We start from the raw sequence: 20,134 nt of genomic DNA, 5'->3' as shown, positions 1-20,134 counted from the left end.
GCCTGGCCCTGCAGGGGCCCTGCCGGGGCTGCCGGCCGCTCCGGACAGCTGAGCGAGGGACTCCTTCTGACCAGAACTCTCCTCTGTTTGCTTATTGGGAGGACAGGGGGTTTCTTTCACAGCATCATCTATTTTGAAGAAAGGAGGGAAGGAAGGGGAGGGTTAAAGCTAAAGTAAGTCCTTTCTCCGAAAGAAATGCATTTTGCACTCTCCAGACGACCTTTTCTGAAAATGCAGCCTCTCCGGATGACCGATTTTCATTTCGACTACAAAGTGTGTGAGTTTGAGCCCTAACTTCTCCACAAACCGTAGGGTGTGCGCTTCTGGGATTAGCAATATGGGGCATCTGTTGTCACCTCTCCTCTTGAGCCTGGCAGCAGTTTTTTCCAAAGGTAAGTGTCAGTCTCTTCTTTCTGGTTCTCTGCATCTTATTTCGTGTTTATTTTGCATATACAGCCTCTGTCCCCCTCTCTCAGTAATGCCTTGAACGCTGATATCCACAGTTCTCGACTGAAAGACCTGGGGGGAGTCGTGCTAGTCAAAACCACAGGTAATTGTGATGGGAAATACTGAGCGGCAAGATTTTTCCTCGATTGACTATGACAAACAGTCTACCTCTTTACTGAAGCGTTTGTTACCTGCGTATTGTACTTTGATCAGGTGATGCTGGTGATGAGCTTAGCTGGTAGCTCAGGTTTGGTTTATGAAGGGTTATCTGAAAATTTGTAATCTTCAGAGGTGCAGGCTCTTGGAGTTAGCTGCGCCACTGTTATCTTCTGTGTAATTTTTCAAATTAAAATCCTGTATCTCAGACTGACTGGCGATGTCTTGCTGGACCAGAGAAATGTGTGTTTGCTGAAATGTTTGAGCTTTGATGAGAGCTGGAACCAGGTGTCTGTTATTCTGCATGCTGAACAGAGTTTGAATGTCCTGACAGCATGACTTCAGGTGGCTAAATGATACCTTCTTGTTGCTCTCCAGTGTGTTTACAGTAAGAATCAGAAAACCAACATATAAACAATGCAGACTGTTTTGTGTGCATTTAAATCCTCCTTTGAACTTAAAAGTTTTCGTGGAGAGCCTCAGCCAAAAGGTGAATGCATTTTTGCAATACTTACTTTAGAAGATTCTGAGCATTCCTGTGGAATGTAAATTAGGAGAAACACACATTTTTAATGAGAAGACATTGTATCAACAGCTGTATTTTGTCAGGAAAACAAAATTAACGTTCACACGTGGTTAATCTTCAGAGGGGAGTAATAGCATATACATTCAATCCATGATTTTGCAAACATACTGATAAAGAGTGCTGCTTATAAGCATCACTATTTAAGAGAGGTATTAATTACTCTTAACACCTCTTTACACTTCCAGATATCAGCACTTTTCTTTTTTGTTAAGTGAGTTGTTTTTGCTAATTGCTTTGGATCCAGACCTGAACTTACTGACAGAAGGCGAAATATACAGCTGTCTGTTTCTGTGGTGGTTCCCTGTATCATATTCACTTATGCTTCCTTTTTTCCTTAGAACAGGTTAAGAAAGAAAGGAGCAAAATTATAAGTCTCCACAAATGTTATCTAAATGCAGTGCCTACATAAGTACAGTTTTAAAGTTGCAGTTGGAAATGCATTAGCAGCAGGGATTGGAAGTCTGAATCTTTGCAAAAGATTGCTTCATTCACGTTGCACACCAGTAGCTCTTGATTTCCCAGCTAGGCTGTAAATTATGTATTTTATTATAAGCAGTATCAGTACTGTAGATAGGCTAACAATGCAGAAAGTATATTAACTTTCTTAATTTTTTTTTGGGGTGTTTAATTTTGCAGTCTCAACACTGCATTAACCTAGTGTTTGACTGAGATTGCAGCTTTTCCCAAGATTAGAGTCTAAGTCGCACTTCAGTCCTACAGTGTTTGTTTTACTGCCAGCTAAGCAATTATATCATATATGAATATTTTTATTCTTAAAGGTTACTTACATCTCCTTTGAAAGATATATGAAACTTGGAAGAAAAAATTAAACTTGGAAGGGAGGTCTCTTAGCTGGAAAAACGATGCTATAAAAACTGTCAAGTGAGATTTTTCTGTGTGTTGTGACTGTTAAGTCTCACTAAATCTGATATGTCTTGAAACCAGATATATAAGATCACATTAGAATTACTGGTATTGTCTGTGCTATTTCTTTTGCACTTCAGATATCCAATACACTACTGCATGACTGCTGGGACTCTACTGTTTAGTAATACAGATCTCTATCTTTGATGTAATTGTCTATTTCCATACTTGGTTACAGACTCCATCTGCACTACTGTGCCTTAGTACACCCTGAAAAGACCAGAGTGTTCCAGAGATTTATGGTATAAACTTGACAATGTAAAAGGTTGATTCCACCCCCACCCTATAAGGAGATGAAAACAACAACAAAAAAATAATGAGACTTGATTACTGCTATAGGGTATGTTTCTTTGATGCCTTTCTGTTGCTAATAGAAAAACTTTCTCATTTATGACATGATGACAAAGTTTTCCTAAAGAGATAAAAAAATCTTTTAGCATGCAACAGCAATCAGCTCTCTATTGTGTATAGGTCTGTTGCTGATTACTCAGAACCATGGCAACGCACCTTTTTACTGCACAGTTTCCAAATCTTTCAGGTAATAATGTTGAAGGCTTGAGAATGCTATTGTGGTTTTGCTTTGCTTTTATCTTGTAAATGCAGAAAGTCACTCCAGCCTGAGAAATGAAATGTTGTTTTCAATGATGAGCTTTTTGTACTCTTCAGAACAATTTGTCACAATGATATAACTCATGTATTTCGTATATCATTCTAGTTTTATGTATGTGTATGTACATATGTATAGAGAGAGAGACAAAGGGCAGAGATGATAAGGCTAAATAACTAGTTATACGGGTAGTTATATTTCACAGCTTTGTCTTCAACTAGGAGTTTTCTTGGGTCAGTCCTAGGGAGCCAGTGCTTACCTTCAGCCAGTTGGACATTTCATTATTTGGTATCAAATATGAAAAGAAACCTGCAGAAATTTTCAATTAAAAAATAACAAAGTCCAGTGGACAAGAATGAAAACACAGACTAATGCAACGCGCATGATAATGTAGGCATTTTGTTCCCTTGGTTAAGGGGAAACCTTCCCATTAATTTCATTGGAATAGAATAAAAACTTTGATACTCTCCCTGAAGACCAGGTTTCATGCTTGGCTTAAGTCTGTAATGAACTGAGCATTTCCTGTGAGACACTAAACCATTTTAAGATATTGTGTATTGTGAGATTTAAGATTGAGGAGACTTTTATATTATGAATGTTTGTTGTCAGATAAAAAATCTGATTTAATTAATTTCAAATTTCAGGTCAAAGTTGTGACAGTAACACAACAAGTGATTATTTTAGTGATTTTCCCTGCCTGTGTTCTGCTGAGCAGTCTGTTCTTCTCTGTTGCTCTGAACTGAAATTTTCCTGCAAGTCACTTTCTAATGAGCTCTTAGGCCTCATAGCTGCTGGTTTGCTTTTCTTTTTCTCTCTGTTTTTATAAATGTGGAGGCTTGGCAATTGTATTAGGCAGGATTACCTTGTATGCCCCGAGGAGCATTCCCCACAGGCTAGAGAAGTGGATAGTACATTTGCAGTGATGCCAACCTGCTGTTATAGGAAAGTGTGTAGGGGGAGATCTCCCGGAAACCAACATCCCAAACATTTAGTTTTGGTTATATTATAGGAGTGAAGTATTTGGATATGTGGATTTAAATTGCCTCTGTTTCCTTTGGAATTATCCATGTTACAATATTGTTTGAACCCTCTTGATTTCCATTGAACCTTATACTGTAGGTTCTTTTGTCTCATTATGGACAAACTTTTATCTTTTACTTTCTTAGTGGAGTTTTATTGATTCCATGATGATCCTTAGTATCAGAATATGTCACTGTGTCCACATTGCTGAAATACTTCGCTGCTGATTTCGGTCGAGTGTATCTTTGTGAATTGTATAGGAAGCCACTTTCCTTCACTTTAATCTCCCTTGTGCACCCACCGGCCTCAGCAGGGTTAGTGGTGTACAAAGAACTACAGACCTCAGCTTGTTAGTGAAGTTCTATCTTCTAGAAGGCTCTGTGCCATTTCTGAAGATCTTCATGTGCAGCCCTTCCACTGACACTGAAGTGCGCTGTGGATTTAATATGGGTAGAAACATGGAAAATGAAAAGCTGAGGAGTGCAACCAGCTGTGTTTGAGCACTGCTTACTTTGGAGTTCATTACTCCGGAGTGTCAGTGGTATATTGGGAATGGGCAATAGTGCTGTATATGGGATTAAAAATGAAGATTGTTTGATTTAATTTTTTTTTTTCCTCTCCTTCTTGGTGAAGGGTTAAATTTCAGTTGACATTGATAGATTTTGATTGTGATGATGAGTGATACATTCTTTTCCTCTAAGAGTGCTGATGTTACTTGTGGACAGACTCATAGGTCCCCGTTAGTCCAGATGTGCTGTTGATCAGTGTAGAAAATTTACTGCTTGTTGATTTCAGATAACTGCAACTTAGATGAGCATAAATTACAGGTATGGTCAGTAAGAGTTTTTCTTGTAAGCCTTGCCTGTGTGCAGAATCCCAAAAAGTTTTCATAAAAACCTGAAAGATAAACGAAATCTTTCTAGCTTAAGGTTCACACTGTTCCCATAAACCCAAAGTTTTTGTACCTTGTCCCAGCTGCATTGAACTTACAGTCGTTTGAGACTTTCTGCAAGGAAAGGGAAAACTAAATGTGCATTTTTCTTTTTTTTTTTTTTTTTTTTGTTTTTCTCTTTCTGTGTTTCTTCCCACAGTGTACTTCTGCTTTTGTGAGAAGCCCCATTCTGACTCCTTTTCTTTCAGTAAAAATAATATATTCAGACTAAACTAAAAAGTTCTGTACCTAGACCCGTGTTTTATTTGTGAGCTGCAATACTGGCTTAATGTGATTTGGTTTCTAATATTTCCCTGTAATGTTCTCATTTTTTACTTCTGTCTTTTCTTTTATTAGTTCCATAGGACTGGCGGGCTCTGTGACACCAACCAATGTTTTAGATATTAATAAAACCAGCTTTATTCAATAAAGATCAGTTTTATTTAATAAAAGAAAGAATCAAAAGATAATCTGATTTTTCATGCTGCATTCACATTAAATCAACCTCCTGAGGTTGTTGTGGATGCCAAGTCTGGTGGCAGTCTATCACAGGTCCTAGGATACATAAACATGACTCCAGACGGATTGATTGCAGGGAAGCTGAAGAGGCAGCTGAGATTCATTGTGAGTTTGGCTTATAAAGTGTTACATTAAATTACTTGATTTTTCACCAGTCTTTGTAATATTGCCTGCTGCATTATTAATGGCAGTTCAAAATGAAGTGGATTTTAAATAGTTCAGAGACATTTAGATAACACTAATTACTATGAGCAGGTTTAAAGTACATATTTGAGCATGTTAGGCTACTTCACCCTCCTCCACAGGGGGGAAATTAGCTGTAGAATGAGAATTGGCATCTTCATGTCCTTGATTTCTTCTTTTATTGAATAGACTTAATTCCGTTGTAAGGTGTTAGTCTGGTGGCCCCACAGAGCTAGTGGATTGAAAGTCCAAAAAGGTACAGCATAGGTAGTATCTCTCCAAGCTTCCACTTCCTACTTTAGTAGTGTGACTTAAACTTGACCTAGAGGGTGATATAACTTGCAGCTTTAACGACATAAGATATTATATCAGTCTATTGATCTACAGTGGGTGTGATCCAGAGCCCATCAGAATTGGTATATGGGGTTTTATTGCTTTTAGTAGACTTCAATTCAAAGTGTAGTTTTCTGGAGTGGTATTTTTCAGCCTGGGGCCCACACACCAGTGGTGATTCATAGAACATCTGAGCAGTGTTGTGAAGCCAGTGCCAGAAACCTTATGCGTGCAAGCTAGAAAAACACAAAGGGAGGAAACAGGAGTAACAAGGACGCTTTCAGAGCGCATCCCAATTTGTGTCTGGTTGTAAACAAAGACCTTTGTGACAATACTGTGGAAGATGGTCTGGATTTCTTTCAAAAAGTTAAATGGCTCTTGCCCTTAAAGAGTTGAGAAAAACCATCGTAGTGAAACTAACTGTAGTAATTTAAAGTATTTCTCTGAGCTGTTTGGTATTGCCTCAATACTTCAGACACAATCGCTGATGGTGTGAGTGTTTCTAATCCACTGCAGCATAGGTTCACTTAAATCAACATTGAGTAGTGGCTCAGTGAAGCGATGCAGGAGTAGTCTGCCAGTCACTTAATGGCATCTGCACTGTAGGGCCAATTAACTTCCTAGAAGGCTTCCGCTGCACTCACAGAGGACGTTTGTTTGTTCTTAGACCCTCAGGGGCCTTTTTTTTTTTTTTTTTTTTTAAATTGAGGTTTCCAGAAAGATTTCTGGAGGGAGTTTTCTGTGTTGCAGATGATTGTCTCCCTGAAAGTTGCTCAGCAAAATGTACAGATTTCTGTTCTGTGTACATGTAGCAGTGATTGATAGGGGATGCATCTATGCTGATGCCACGTTTCCCCAAACTTAAAAAGCAGAAGGCTCATCCCCTCCTCCTACAGTCACTTCACCTACTCAAAGACCCATCTATCTCTGTTTTTAAAATTACTTTGAATTGACTTGGTTTGTTTAGTTATTTGGGCTTTTATTTGTAAATAAAGACTTCAGTAACAATGATGGTTTGGGTAAGAAGATGGTCCAGAAATTTGCTTTGTTAATGTTTAGTAACCATTTTTCAGCTTTAATTTATTCAATATTCATTTTATAGTCATTTGCTTTTCTGCTAATGGTGTCTTCCAGTCTTAATGGCTCTCCTCCTTGGTGGAACATATTTGGCCTCATTAGTTTGCAGTTTGCAGCTAGAGCAAGTAATATAAAGCCACATGTAAAAATGACCATGTAGACTGTTAAAACACGAGAAGGGGAAAGGATATTGAATAACACAAATCCTATAAAAAGAGCAAAATAAACGAGTTGGCTAGTTACATTGAAAAGAGGAGCAGGGGTAATAATAATAGGCATGCCAGGAAGAACATGTCAACACACTTTACTCTTGGTTGTGTAACTGTTGTGGTTTGAGGCTTGGGGGTGGGACAGGTGATCTCTAAGACCCAGGAGGGTCTGGGGAGGGGGGGAAGTGGATATTCTCTCCCCCTTCCTCTGCCCCCTCTTTAAAAGAGGCAGGCAGTGAGTGTTTTCTCTCTTACCTTTTTGCTCTTTGTCTTGCTGTGCTGGAGCATCAACGTGCCTGATTCCATGTGGTTCTGAGCAAATCGTGTGCCATCTGAGATTTGGGTTTTGTGTATCTTGTTTACTTTGTATTCCTCCCATCTTTGTATATATATATCTACCTCCCTTTTTGCTTTCTGTTCCCTGTTAAACAAAGTATTTTATTTTTATTAACTTCCAATTGGTGCTGAGCCCATCTTACACCTGCCTTCCTTTGTTTATCTCTTTGTTTGGGGAAAAGTGAGGGATAGGGAGAGGGAACAAATTCTGCTTCGTGGGGTCCTGCCCTGAGCTCTTAAACGGAGACAGCAACTTTACAAGATAGACTAAGAAGCAACAGAAGTGTCCTCTCTAGCTGAACCAGGATGCTCTACAGCAGGCCTTTTGATCTATTTGCTTTCAAGGTAGGCAGCCTGTTGAGCAGGCAGCCTGCAGACCTCTTGCTGAGGAGCGAGGCAGATGCCCAGATATTCACACAGATGAGACTGCATGTCTTGCATGCTAACAAAATCCTTTGAGTCAAAGAGTGTAGTTTCATCTAATGCTAAATGATCTCAGAACCTTGAATTTTGTTGGCTCTCTGCATCACTTACTTGCTTTTTATTTATTTTTTTTTAAGTGTACTTTTTTTATCTTCAGTATACATTGTGTAAATTCATTGTACAACAGAAGGAATCCAAAACTGTCAGAGATAACTGGCCAATAGTGTCTCTGAATATTAATCCAATCTATAAGATAAGAAAGTAAATAATACCACTTTGCCTTCAACCCACCAATTTATCGAAGATTCTGGATTAGCCCATAATCACACCCTCAATTTCTACTGAGCCATGGCAACTCATTCCATTTGTCTTCGAGAAAAGAAAACATTGTTGGCATTCACACTCCTACAGTTGAAATATCTGTATTTATCCTTCAGAGTTTTGCATCTCTGTCTTAATGTAATCAGTCTTGCCTGGTTAATTTCAATTTAGTAGCAGTACACATTGGGTGGCTAGTTTTCTTGTCTGTGCATGATGAATTCCTACATTTAACTTCGTACAATGTGGGGTGTCTTGTCAGGTTTTCCTGGTATGAAGGTGGTCTTGGTGTTGTTTCAGTGAATTGTCTTTTGAGTTACTATTGAAGGAACTATCCAGCTCTGACAAAACTTCCCAGTGTAATTGTGTAAAACTACTCTGTATCAGTAGTTACCCTCCTGTCGTCTTGAGTACATTTTCAGGAATCAAATTCAGATCTAGTTTGCTCAGGTTCATGAGCCTGTAGCTCTTGAGCTGAAGAAGGCTATCTTTATGTTCTAAACAATATGGGACTTGGGGCAGAATTGGTCAACCCTGACTCTGCCCAGCAGAGGGAGAAGGTACATGCATACCCTCTAAGTTTATTAGCACACTTGGTTACTCTCTAAGCAGCATACAACAAATGCCCCTAGAGTTTCTCCTAACCTGTTCCATTTACACTACTTTTCACTGTGTCTATTTTTTTAGGATCTACTGAGCTCAGAACTAGGTGCTTTGTTAGATGCTGATCCTACAGAATTAGGGTTATATGAAGACACTAGAAAAACTTGGCCTACCTTCTGTAGAAGGGAATTGAAAAGGAACATGTGCAAAAGGAGTGTCTCATAATATACTAGTGTGCTAGTGAACAACCAATATACGACTAATTAAAATTAGTCAATTAGGTAAGGCTGCTATTTCCAGATGTCTCTAATGAGTTTCTCTGTACCCATTCATAGAAATTCTGCTGAAAGGCCAATTGCTCAGCAATCCTGAAAATCAGGGTGTAAAAAGATGGCAATCCAAACTTTAGTGGTTATTTTTCAAATCTTATTTTAGTCTTTCTGAGTCGTGATATCCCTCCTAATGACAAAGGGTAGTTAGTTACACCTTCAGTGAAAAACAGTAAAAGGCATGTATTCCTTTTTAAAGCTTGATATGATGCTCTCCATAGATCTTGCCTTGTTTACTCAGGGTTTATCAGTTACGGTTCTCTTACTCCATATCCTTTTCCTTATTCTTGGGCAAACAGTTGTAAGGCTATCATGACTTGAGCTGTGCTCTGCTCTCTCCTTTGTGGTTGACTGTGTCCCCTGCAGCAGTTGTCTGATAAGAGATGATTTCTTGCATACTGAACACTTGTGCACAGTAGGATTCTGTTATATACTTCTGACTCTTTGACACCATCTGCCCAGTAAAGTGGTTTTAATAGGTTTCCACTGAGCCAGCCTGTACTACAGCTCTGACAGCATGCTCTGTATTTTTTAAAAAATAAACAAAATCTCTTCAGAAAAGCTATTCATAAACATTGGCTTCTCCAGCAAAACTGAGGATTACATACTGTTTGATAGTTTGTAGAGGCAGAAATATCGCTGATAGACTTTGAAGTAGAAAAATGACTGATGGCTTGGAATGGTCTTCTGATAGTACTAGTTTATTTCTTTATATATGACCTTATAAAGCATTATTTCCTGTCCCATTTTTTAGTCAAGTGTTATTATCCTTTTACAGACATGCAGTCATTTTACCCTATTGAAGTTCTCTTCTTTATGAAAGCTGGAGAATGTAGTGGTTCGTGGTGGTGAGGTAAGAGTCAGGGTACACATTTGCTTTCTGTAAACTTTGGAAAATCAGTTCTCTGCTTTTGCTTTCCCCTTTAAACTGCCTTGTCTGCTCAATACAGGTTGTTCAGAGCAGGACCTGTTTTACCTGCTGTTTGTATAGTTTCTGTGCTTCTTCTTGTATGAGAACATAGGTTTTACCACATTAAAATAATTACTCGTGGCTGAGTTAGAAGTTGGAATGTGGCATTCTGCTTGTCCTGATCACTGAACAGCATAAACAGCTTGGAGGTCTATAAAAACAGAAAAGAAGAGTAGGGTAAGGGGGGTGGTGGTGAAAGAGTATAATTGAAGCATCTGTGTGATTAAAAAATTTTAGGTGCCAAAGTAGATCCCGTCCTGTGATGTTACAATAAATAAGCCATCTAAACCTTTTCAAACAGCAACATGATAAAGGGAACATAAAAAGTTTCTTATAAAAAGATGTCATAAAGATAGTTTTTATTTCTTTCTGTTATAATCCATGTTACTATACTATTGAAGAAACCCATCAGATTTTGAATATCTGTATTAATAATGCAACAAACCACTTAACAATGAATAAATGTGGGGTTTTGTCAGTGGTTACAGATCTTAGAAATATTTCTTGCCTTCTCTGCCCCTTCAAGTCTTTGGGGTTTATTTTAAGCTCCTTCACATTAATAAGTTGCAAACATAGTAGGTAGTGGTGGTGATGAGATGGACTGATGAAAGAAACCATTGGTTAGTCTACTCTGTTATGATGCAACATGAAAATTGAAACAGTCAAAACAAATGGATTCTTCTGAACTTCCAAGCTAGCTTGATAAGAACAGAGAAACAGACATGATCCGATTCTTTAGTCTTTAAGTTCTTTTTTCTAAATTACATGGAGTTGTAAATTCCAATCTCCAGTCAAGATGAAGGTTTGCATCTGAAGAATGGGTTTTTTTTGTCTTCTCCATGCCCTATACGCTACTAGGCCTTGCTTGTAGGTCTGTGCAGGGAGCCGGTACAAGATGTTTGAACCTGTAGTTCTAGCTGCCCATGTACTCAAGAGTAACTGTTGTTGAGGTCCCCAAAAAAAAAGTCTTCCTGGGGCATTTTAGTGAATATACCATGAGGCTAGGGCAGCTTTTCAGTATATTCTGAGATGTGCAATGCCTTCATATAAAAGAACCATCCACAAAGGTCATTAGCTTTGGGACCTTTTCTACAATAAAGACATTAGCATTTTTAACCTGTGGATTATGCACGTGGTGATACCATTTGTGAGAAAATTGGCAAGATCCCTTCGTTGCAGCTGAAGAAACAGTCGGTTGCATCATCATGTAATAAATGGTCAACAGCAGAGCTGTGCACATGAAACTTTCAGATTATGTGAATCTTTGCTCTTTGCAGGTTTTGTTACGTTTTCTGGCCAGTCTGGTTGAGAGCTTGTGGACGGTCTTAGCAATGCTGCATCCAAGTGCAGGTTCCCTTTATGGTCTCACATTTGCATCCTTGTAGATTTCTTTGGATTTTCTGATTTCTTTTGAAATCACCCAGCTACTCGAGGTCCAGAATTCAGACTGAATTTAATGGATCCAAATTTAGATTAGAAATAAAGCAAATATCACTATGAATTCCCTCGAGAATTAAAGTGGTGTTTCCCAATTGCTATCCAGGAGGTTGATATTTTGGAGTAGTATCTCAATGCTGCTTTCTCTTTGCTTTTGTTAATGCTTCATTTGTGTAAGAGATGAAACACTAACAAAGGTAAATGTTTAACATCTGTGATCCTTACACAGTTGTTCATTGCTGCAGTTACCTTTTTCCCCTTGGTCCTACCATAACTTTGGATATTGCTGTACATGTTCCCTGCTGTTTCTGCTGCTGCTGCAGTAGTTTCAAGTACATATATCGGCATCAGCTGTGTCTTTTCTTGCCTTTTTATTTAGACTCTTTATCTGAGTAGCAATAGATCAGAGAAATGGTACAATAATCACTGTTGAAGCATTTATTTGTTTGTTTTCTTTCTATTTATATGCAGTCATATGCTCCTTGCATCCTTTCGTCTGTTCCTATCAGAATTATGCACACAGTTGGATCAGATCCTGAAAAAAGAGAAATGCTTGTGAGTGGAGACTATATACAGCAGACCTTTGTTATGGTATTTATAGTCTTGATGTTTAGAAAGTCTTTGTATGCATTATAGGTCCTTATCAAATAATCAATTTGCATTAATAAGAAGGATGATTCGTGAAGTTTGTTTTCAACTATTCTCTTTTCAGCAGCTTCAGAAAAGAACTATTAATTTGGCAGCACATTTGCAGTGCTAACAAATCTGGGCTTTGGGAGTCTAAATCAGGAATAGTGAATTCAAAACTGAAGATCCCTCACAGAGATACTCTGATAGTAACTTTCTTTAGGTGCAAGGGGCTGGTGAGGTGGGGGGTGAGTATTTGCAGATCTCAGATGGTTTTAGCTGTTTCAGTAGGTCATAAGATAATCCTTCTGGTAATTAGCTCTGTCAGACCTGGAGTCTTTATAAATTCTCTTTGGAAGGTTGTAAGAAACAAAGAAAAGTTCCTCCCAAAATTCAAAGAGAACATTGCAGGATGTTATTTGGTGTAACAGGACTTCTCTATTGTTTCAGGTTATACTGTGGAGCACTAAAGCCCATAATTTTTTTCCTGACAAGTACATTCCCATTTGTGTTTTCAATTTGAGAATAGTTGCCATCCTGATCTTCATGTCTGTGGTGACACCGGACCATTCTCTCAGCTTCTGGGGTATGGTCTTTGACTTGTTGCAGATGTTTTCTGCAAGTTTGATAAATTTGTCAGAAAAGCTGCACATTCCCACACTTGTTTTAGTCTTCTTCTGACAGAAGGCACTATCAGAGCCTACAGAATTATTGCAGCAGACTTTGTTTTATGCTTCTTTGATATCTGTCTTGGGAATAACTGATCTATTGTACTTGTCCTGGTCTGAATCCAACTGGTCCTTTGCAATTGTTATTTTCCAGTACCTCTTTATTTTCATCTCCAATGACTGAATAAATGTTCCTCTCAGACACTGAGTAAGTGAATTCCCCCGTAGTTCTTGCACTTTCTCTTGCCTCCTTAATTATAGGTCAGTGCCATTACTGTTTTCTTTCCAATGGCAAGTCCAAGTCTTGTTTTTAGCACTGAGATGAACAGAAGGAAACTTGGAGGAAAACAAACTATATAATCTTCGATTCTGAGATGACATTGAACTTGTAGTATTGACCTGCAGGAGGTTATCAGAAGAAAATTGGAAACCTAGGCTGATAGCCCAGAAAATTAAGATTGAGGGCAAACAAGAAAAAAAAACTATGAAAGTTGTAAGACAAGAGGAAGTACTAAAGTTCAAACTCTGCGTTCTGTTCTGTGCTACTACCCTACAGAGTAAGAACTGACAGTGAAGAATGGGAATGTGCTGTGTGGCCTGCTTCAGGTGGATATATGCACAGAAAATGCCCATCACTGAAACAGTTCCAGAAGGTCTAACGTCCTCAGATACCAAACCCATGGACAAGTTATGCATATATTTGACATTAACCTGTAAAGTGGGTATCCTACTAAACTGCAAAATTGCCTTCATATTAGTTAAGGCAGTGTGAACTAAGAGGACACCATCCTTTCTACACAAAAATGGCCAGGCGTCAGAGCTGTTTTTCAGAGATGGTTCCCAAAGTACCTGTAAGTGCTTCTTGTGGATGTATTCTGGCTGAAGGACTTGGCTGATACCAGGGAATGGGGAGTCAGGCATCTACTACATGGTCTACTACTGAAAAAAATGGAAAAGAAGCTTTGTTCTATTTAGCCAAATAAGTGAACTGCTCTGGAATTTTTAAATTAGTGTAACATCCTTGATGGGAGACAACTGAAACTTTAACTTTAGTTTCAGACTAAAACAAGTATTGAACTACCATGATTTTTCAGGGAGTAAGTAAATATTAATTTTGCCTATGATAAGTTCAAGTGGACAGCTGGCTGAACATGAGCCACCAGTGTGCCCAGGTGGCCAAGAAGACATCCTGGCCTGTATCAAAAATGGTGTGTCCAGCAGGAGCAGGGGAGTGATCATGCCCCTGTACTCAGCACTGGGGAGGCCACAGCTTGAGCACTGGGTTCAGTTTTGGGCACCACATTACAAGAAGGACACTGAGGTACTGAAGCAGGTCTGCTCACTGAAGAAGTGGTGAGACATTGGACCAGGCTGCCCAGGGATGGTGGTGTCACTGTCCCTGAAGGTGTTCAAAAAATGCTGTGGACATGGTACTTCAGCATATAGTTTAGTGGTCATGATTGTATTGGGTTGATGGTTAGACTTGATGAGGTCTTTTCCAACCCTTATGATTCTATGATTTTTGCTTCTTTTCATAATAATCTCGTGTGAAATAGTTTGTACTCTATTTCACTCACCTGAAATAAAATGAAAACTAAAATAACTGTTGCTCGCTTACTTTATATTCAGGGGTTGAAAATAACTCCTTTTGGTTTAGCAGTAGAATATTTTCTCATTCATGTGAGCTTCTTAATTCTCACCTCCTTTTCCAGTAGTAGAGGGTTTTTCTCAGCATTCTTTCCTTTGCATAATGGAAGCTCTCACACTTTGCAGATGCCCTGGGTGTCTTTCCTTGACCTGCTGGCAAAAGGTGATACTGAATTTTTTTTCGTTACCTTCTCAGAGGATGAAGATTGCACAGCTCTCACAATACAACTTGCCTTCTGCCCTGGACAAGTAGTCCTCAAATGTGCTGGTAACAGAGAAATGATGGAGTGTGTGGTACTACAGATACCATGCAACTTAAGAGAAAGAAATAATGAAATGACATAGCATTTTATATTGAAGTGAAAACTGTGCTAAGTGCTGTGAAAACACAGCAAGAAACAATAAGTCTTTTGGAGTCAAGGTCTAGCTTTACTGGAGAAATGTGCAGAATTTTTATAATGTGGCTGTAGAAAACAGTTATGGCAGACCTTTCCTGGAAATTAACCCCCTGGTATTCTACAGCTATAGTGCTAGTACAGGAGTTAACAGTGCTGCTTTCCTGTGTTGTGGGTGTTGAATTTTTTCACTTAAATCTAGACTGTAAGCTGTAAGAAGTCAGAAGAATATTTGTAATCATTCTTTACTAGGCAGAATATCTTCTGAAAATGGGCATGAATGGCATGGCTCCTCAGCCTGCTAGGACAGCCTGAGTTGGGGTGCTCCAGTCTCCCTTTCTTGTGTGGCATTGGTATTTATGCAGCTGAGTAATGAACCATACAGAGAGCTGACAGACCCAGCTGAAAACTAATCTTTTTTTTCTCATTTATATAGGTTAGGTTTTTTTACAGACGCCAGTTCCAACAATACGCACAGTTGTGTATTGAGGTGGTTCAGCTCCCTGATCTGATGGAAAAGTAACCCACCAAAAGGAAGAGCCTTCCAACAGCTATGGAACTGTGAATAATCTCACCCTGAGGCCACGTGCTCACCAGATCTGAGATGAAAAAGGGCTGAGTGTGTGCCTCAGTAGCTTGGAATTACACTTTCTTCTTTTAATAGAAAACTGTACCTCCGGTAATCTGTTCCCAGGCCTTATCATTCTCATTCCCTTGTAGAAAAAATCCCATGATTATGGAAATTGGATGCTGTTGAAGTTTATGAAATGGCATGAAAACCAGTCCAAATGAAGAAAGCTTGACACTTTTTTTGTATAGTCACTTGAACTCTTTGATTTAATTGCCACTTTCTGCTGATAAGCCTTACCAAAGTAGCATCCCGTTCCGTCTACAAAAGAGCAACACTTGTAAAATAAAAACATAGTAGTAATATTTAATGATGACCAAGGTAAAGCCATGCAGGTTAGACAAAGATATCATAATTTTGTATAAAAAATACTCTTCTTCAGTACATTCCTTTTCAAGACTTGGCTGAAATTTTTGAAAGGGAGGGAGAGCTTCCCACTGTTGTTGGCAGTGGGTGATCATTGTACTTGATACTTTTGGACTCATTATACTCTAACCTGAAGTGGACTCTACTTACCTGTGTGTGAGTATTTTGATGAGTTGAAAGATTTTGGAATCATTTTATAGTCTTAATCCAGCCAAATTAATTCCGAGTAGCTGAATTCTGTCACGGTGATGATGGAGGCTGTGGTATGGTAATGAAGATGTAAGACACGGGAGTTTCAAGGGAGGAATGTGGAGTTTATTTCCTTGCCCCAGTCGCATGGCTGTGGTCATTTTTAGCCATCACCAGTGGCTGCTGTTGCAACTGTTTCCAAAAAGCTGAGCATAGTCATGGATCTGGGCCAGCCTAGCATTTGCTCTTTGGCTTTCAGTTCTGTACTAAGCATTACAGACTACTATTGTATGAGATCTCTCACATCTGCCTATCACCCAGGCAGTTCTCAGTTCTTAGTCACTTGGTTTTTTCCTTTCCTTATGAACCAGTGCTGTGACTAAATTGGTGAGTCTTAATGGCTCATCGTCTCTTGCGTGGGCTTCCTGCTTCCGACTCCCGTTTTCTCTTCCACCGCCAGGCTATACAGACTAGTAGACAAATGCCATCTGGGAATTGTAAATCTGTCACAAGAACCACTGCTATTAGTTTGTGTGTGTCAAGATGCAAGGACTCTTACAAATGCTTACTAATCTGCAAAGAGTCGCAGGGTTTTTTTAAAAAAATTATGTCCCTCTTGATTCTGAAGGCATCCAGCTTTTAGGTCAAAGCTGTAAGCTCACAGGAGTGCTTTATTTTATTACAGTGGAATGGGTAAACCAGTGTGGGGACAAGTGGCTGTTTGAGTCAGGGACCAATTCCTAATTATACCTGTGTACTTCCTTAATGGAATTCAAATAAATGATTTTGTTGTGTGAAAGAAGTGGTACTACGTTTCTTTCTAAATTCTTTTTAAGATGTCAGTATGTAGCCCTGAGGATGTGAAATAAAGGTAGAGCTTGTCAGCCTCCCTGGCTGCTCTGAATTAGCCTGAACCTATTGGAAATGAAAGGTTCAGAGAGCACAGATGGAATAGATTGAAGCTTTGAGTGACTTGAAAGGGCAAGTTTACTGGCTAATCGTGATCTCTATGGGCAGAAAGATAGCTAATAGATTGAAATTGTCAGACATTGGGAAGTCCTCAACAGAACTGCTTGAGGCTTTTTGCTTTCCAGTTCTGGCTTATGGTGGCCGTCTTCTTTTTAATTAAAATCTCGTTTGTTTCCATGTAAGTAAAACAAAACAAGGAAGCATACAATAGCTGGTGAATATGTGAGACATGAACTGTACTTATCGTGGTTGACTTTCTTCTTTCTTTTAAGATAACAAAGTTGCATGAGTACATCTGTTTAGAGATGATATTTCTTCACTCTCTAGGTGAAGGTTGGATTTTTAGAAGCATTTGGTTTAAAACTTAAGCACAAAAATGAGTGGAGAGCTTTTCAGTCAGTCTCAACATTGACATGTGCTTTCTTGAAGGTCCATCCAGAAATATCACAGAGGGAAGTGGTGAATGCTGAGTGCATGTGATCCCTCCCACGCTGAGGGAGCAGAGCACTAGAAAATCTCGCTCTTGGCTCTCTTGAAAACTTTAGTACATTTAGGCTGGATTTTAAGGATACTGTTGTGATATTAAGAACTACTAACGTTACAACAAAAGTTGAGAAAGAGGTCTTTAAAATTTTGGGTTTAATTTTCTCCATTTGGAGAAGGGAATGATCTTGTGCTTAACAGACAGCTCTATTTAAGCAGTTATTAGACTTAAAGCTAAGAAAGAAGTGCAGCCTCTGTTTGGTTATTTTATTCTATATTTTTCTCTTCTGGCCGATCTTAAAGAAATGCAGTGAGCTCTTGAGATATATAAACCACCTTCTGATGCAAATTTTAAATACCTGAAAATAGGAGACAAAACCAGGCTGTACAGTGGTTTTCATTGTAAATTGCAGCATACTTTTGTTTTTAATTAAGAATTTCTGTTCCACTGTATATATTCAATTTCACTGTATTAACTTCTACTGGCAGAATTTCTTTGTCTTGAAATTCAAAGTCACTGTCAGATCAGTCACTAATACCTTAAAATCCATAATTCACTCTAAAGTCCTGATATATAAAATACAGAATTTAAGATTGCCTTAAAACTGTATTGAACTAGTTTTATAGTTACTCCATTTTTTCCACATTTTTAGATGTTAGACTGAAGTCTGAGTTTTGCTGAAAGGCTTGAATTGATGACAGAACTTTTCTACATGTCAGTGTTCTTATTATGAAGTCCTTTCACTTTTCCAGTCCCTCACCCAAACATTTCCCCTAAACATAACAGCCTCATATCATCTTAAAATGTACAATGACACTTTGAAGGTTTTGAAAGCTTTTCTGATGTCTTTCAATGACTTTCTCAAGAGAATTGCTATTTTCATGTATTCTTATACAGAGTGCAATATATGGGATAAAACTCTAGCTCTACAGATTGTCACTGAGTTCAGTATGACCAAGACTTCTTCCTCCCATTCTTGACAAATGAGTTGGAGTGGGTAGAAATAAAGCCAAAGATGTGCATTGTCCACAATATAATTTTGAAATGTTACTTGAATAAAGTTACATACTCATGCTTTGCTTTGGTTAAGTGACCAAAAAAAAAAGTGCCCAATTTCTCAGTGAATGTTTGGAACAGATAGATACAGTATCTGAAGACCTGTTTAGCTTCTGCACAGCACCTAATTGTCTCCAGCATCTCTGCCTTCTTAGTTTGTCAGCTCAGTCCTGCCGTACGCCACAACACAGTGTGTTACTGGTGCTGCAAGCTCCTTCTGCTTTTGGAGAGGTGGAGCAATGTGTTAACAGCACAAACTCGAGAAAGAATGGATGGGCGAGTGCCTTAGCCATTAGCCTGTCAGCTTTATGGGGTGCAGTTTTCTCAAGTCTATGAGGAAGCCAGTGAGCTATGATCAGGGACTGTAAGCCAGCCTCCCAACCATCACCTACAAAACTGCAGTTAGCAACTGGGTGCAAGCAACCCAAGTGAGATGTGTAGTGGTTTGCCCATCAGACTGGGTGCTTTTCAAGCTTCCCATGCTGTCTGTCTGAAGGAATCTCTCTATAGCACCACTAGCAAAGGCCACTATTATAATGCTCAGATTTTTGTATGAATACTAATCAAAATCTTCCTACTCACAGCACTGAGTTGTTAGTCTAAAAAGTATTAACTTCTATCAGCAGTTAATTTTTGAGGCCTCAGCTTATACCTGTTTTATCTCTTGTGTCTCTACAAGTTCATGTTACCCTTGTTACCTGCAAGAAGTTGCTTTCAGTACTATTCCTTCTGCCTGTATTTACTGACTCTAGTGGAGAGCCACTGATTCCTTCATATCCTGTACACCTCAGCTTGGCACCACACTTGAAGTTTCTAAGAAGCAAGGGGAAAAAAAATTAAATGAAACACCAGAATCAATTTTTGTGCCTTTGAAGTTCCTAAAGCAAGAAAAATACCAGGTGGTATATTAAATAACTTAACCTGAAATGGAAGAAAATATCTCCTAACAGTGATACTGATGAAATTATTAAAAAAAAAATTCCTAGGACATGTAGTGGAAGTCCTGTCTGCAGTGGAAGTTTAGTATTAGAAGGTTAAGATTGTACTAGAAATCTCAGGGGCATGGGGAGAAGCCTCATCTTTGCCAAATCAGCCCTCTCTTCTGGTTTCTATGAAGGGACTGAACATCAGCAAGTCCTGATGTCCTTTCCATGCAGAATCACATTGATTGGATTGTTCTGAAGATGTTCATTGATCACAGAATTGAATTCCACTCTGCTTTCCCAAGGACTACACAAATAACTGCGGTCTTGCAAGGCAGTTTTTTTATCATTTCCAAGTAAAACTTTCATGCTTCTTGTATGCACAGTGAAGTCCAGATCTGTTTCCTAAAATTAATGTTTTGTTTCAGAGCTGATCAAGGTCACAATAACCCCTTTATTATTAGGATATCCACTTTTCAAAGGTTGATGCTCCCAGAAGTAGGGATGTGCTTGGTATTCTTCACTTTGCATTCTGATAAAAATAGCCAGAGGGTGCTATTAAATGAGACATGTTTCCAAGCTGACCCAACTTCTGTTTTTTAGAAAAATATTTTCTCTACCATTAAAAAATTTACAGGCTGCTAAAAGGTGGGAGAAGAAAATAATACTGAGAGAGATTAATTTAGCTACTGTTTTTGGAATATAACATAACACTGTCATAGCCTCCTCACAGTACATTAATGTAGCTTGGTGTGATTTTGTTAGGTTTCTGCT

General features: G+C 38.8%; 1 protein-coding gene across 1 annotated transcript in view; it reads left to right on the top strand.

Moving 5' to 3' along the window:
• Window positions 1-312: 312 nt before the first annotated feature.
• LOC103777191 (transmembrane protein 132D-like) overlaps window positions 313-20,134 on the top strand; it is a gene marked incomplete at its 5' end in the record, with an annotated part of 247,145 nt that continues 227,323 nt past the window's right edge. Inside the window, 1 exon segment of the mRNA XM_008944733.1 lies at window positions 313-392. Coding sequence (XP_008942981.1) covers window positions 313-392 — 80 coding nt within the window.

Source organism: Merops nubicus, unplaced genomic scaffold (genome assembly GCF_000691845.1).
Source record: "Merops nubicus isolate BGI_N331 unplaced genomic scaffold, ASM69184v1 scaffold9277, whole genome shotgun sequence".
Classification (NCBI taxonomy): Eukaryota; Metazoa; Chordata; class Aves; order Coraciiformes; family Meropidae; genus Merops; species Merops nubicus.
The sequence above is the reverse complement of the archived record's forward strand: the minus strand, read 5'-3'. Positions and strand labels throughout refer to the sequence as shown.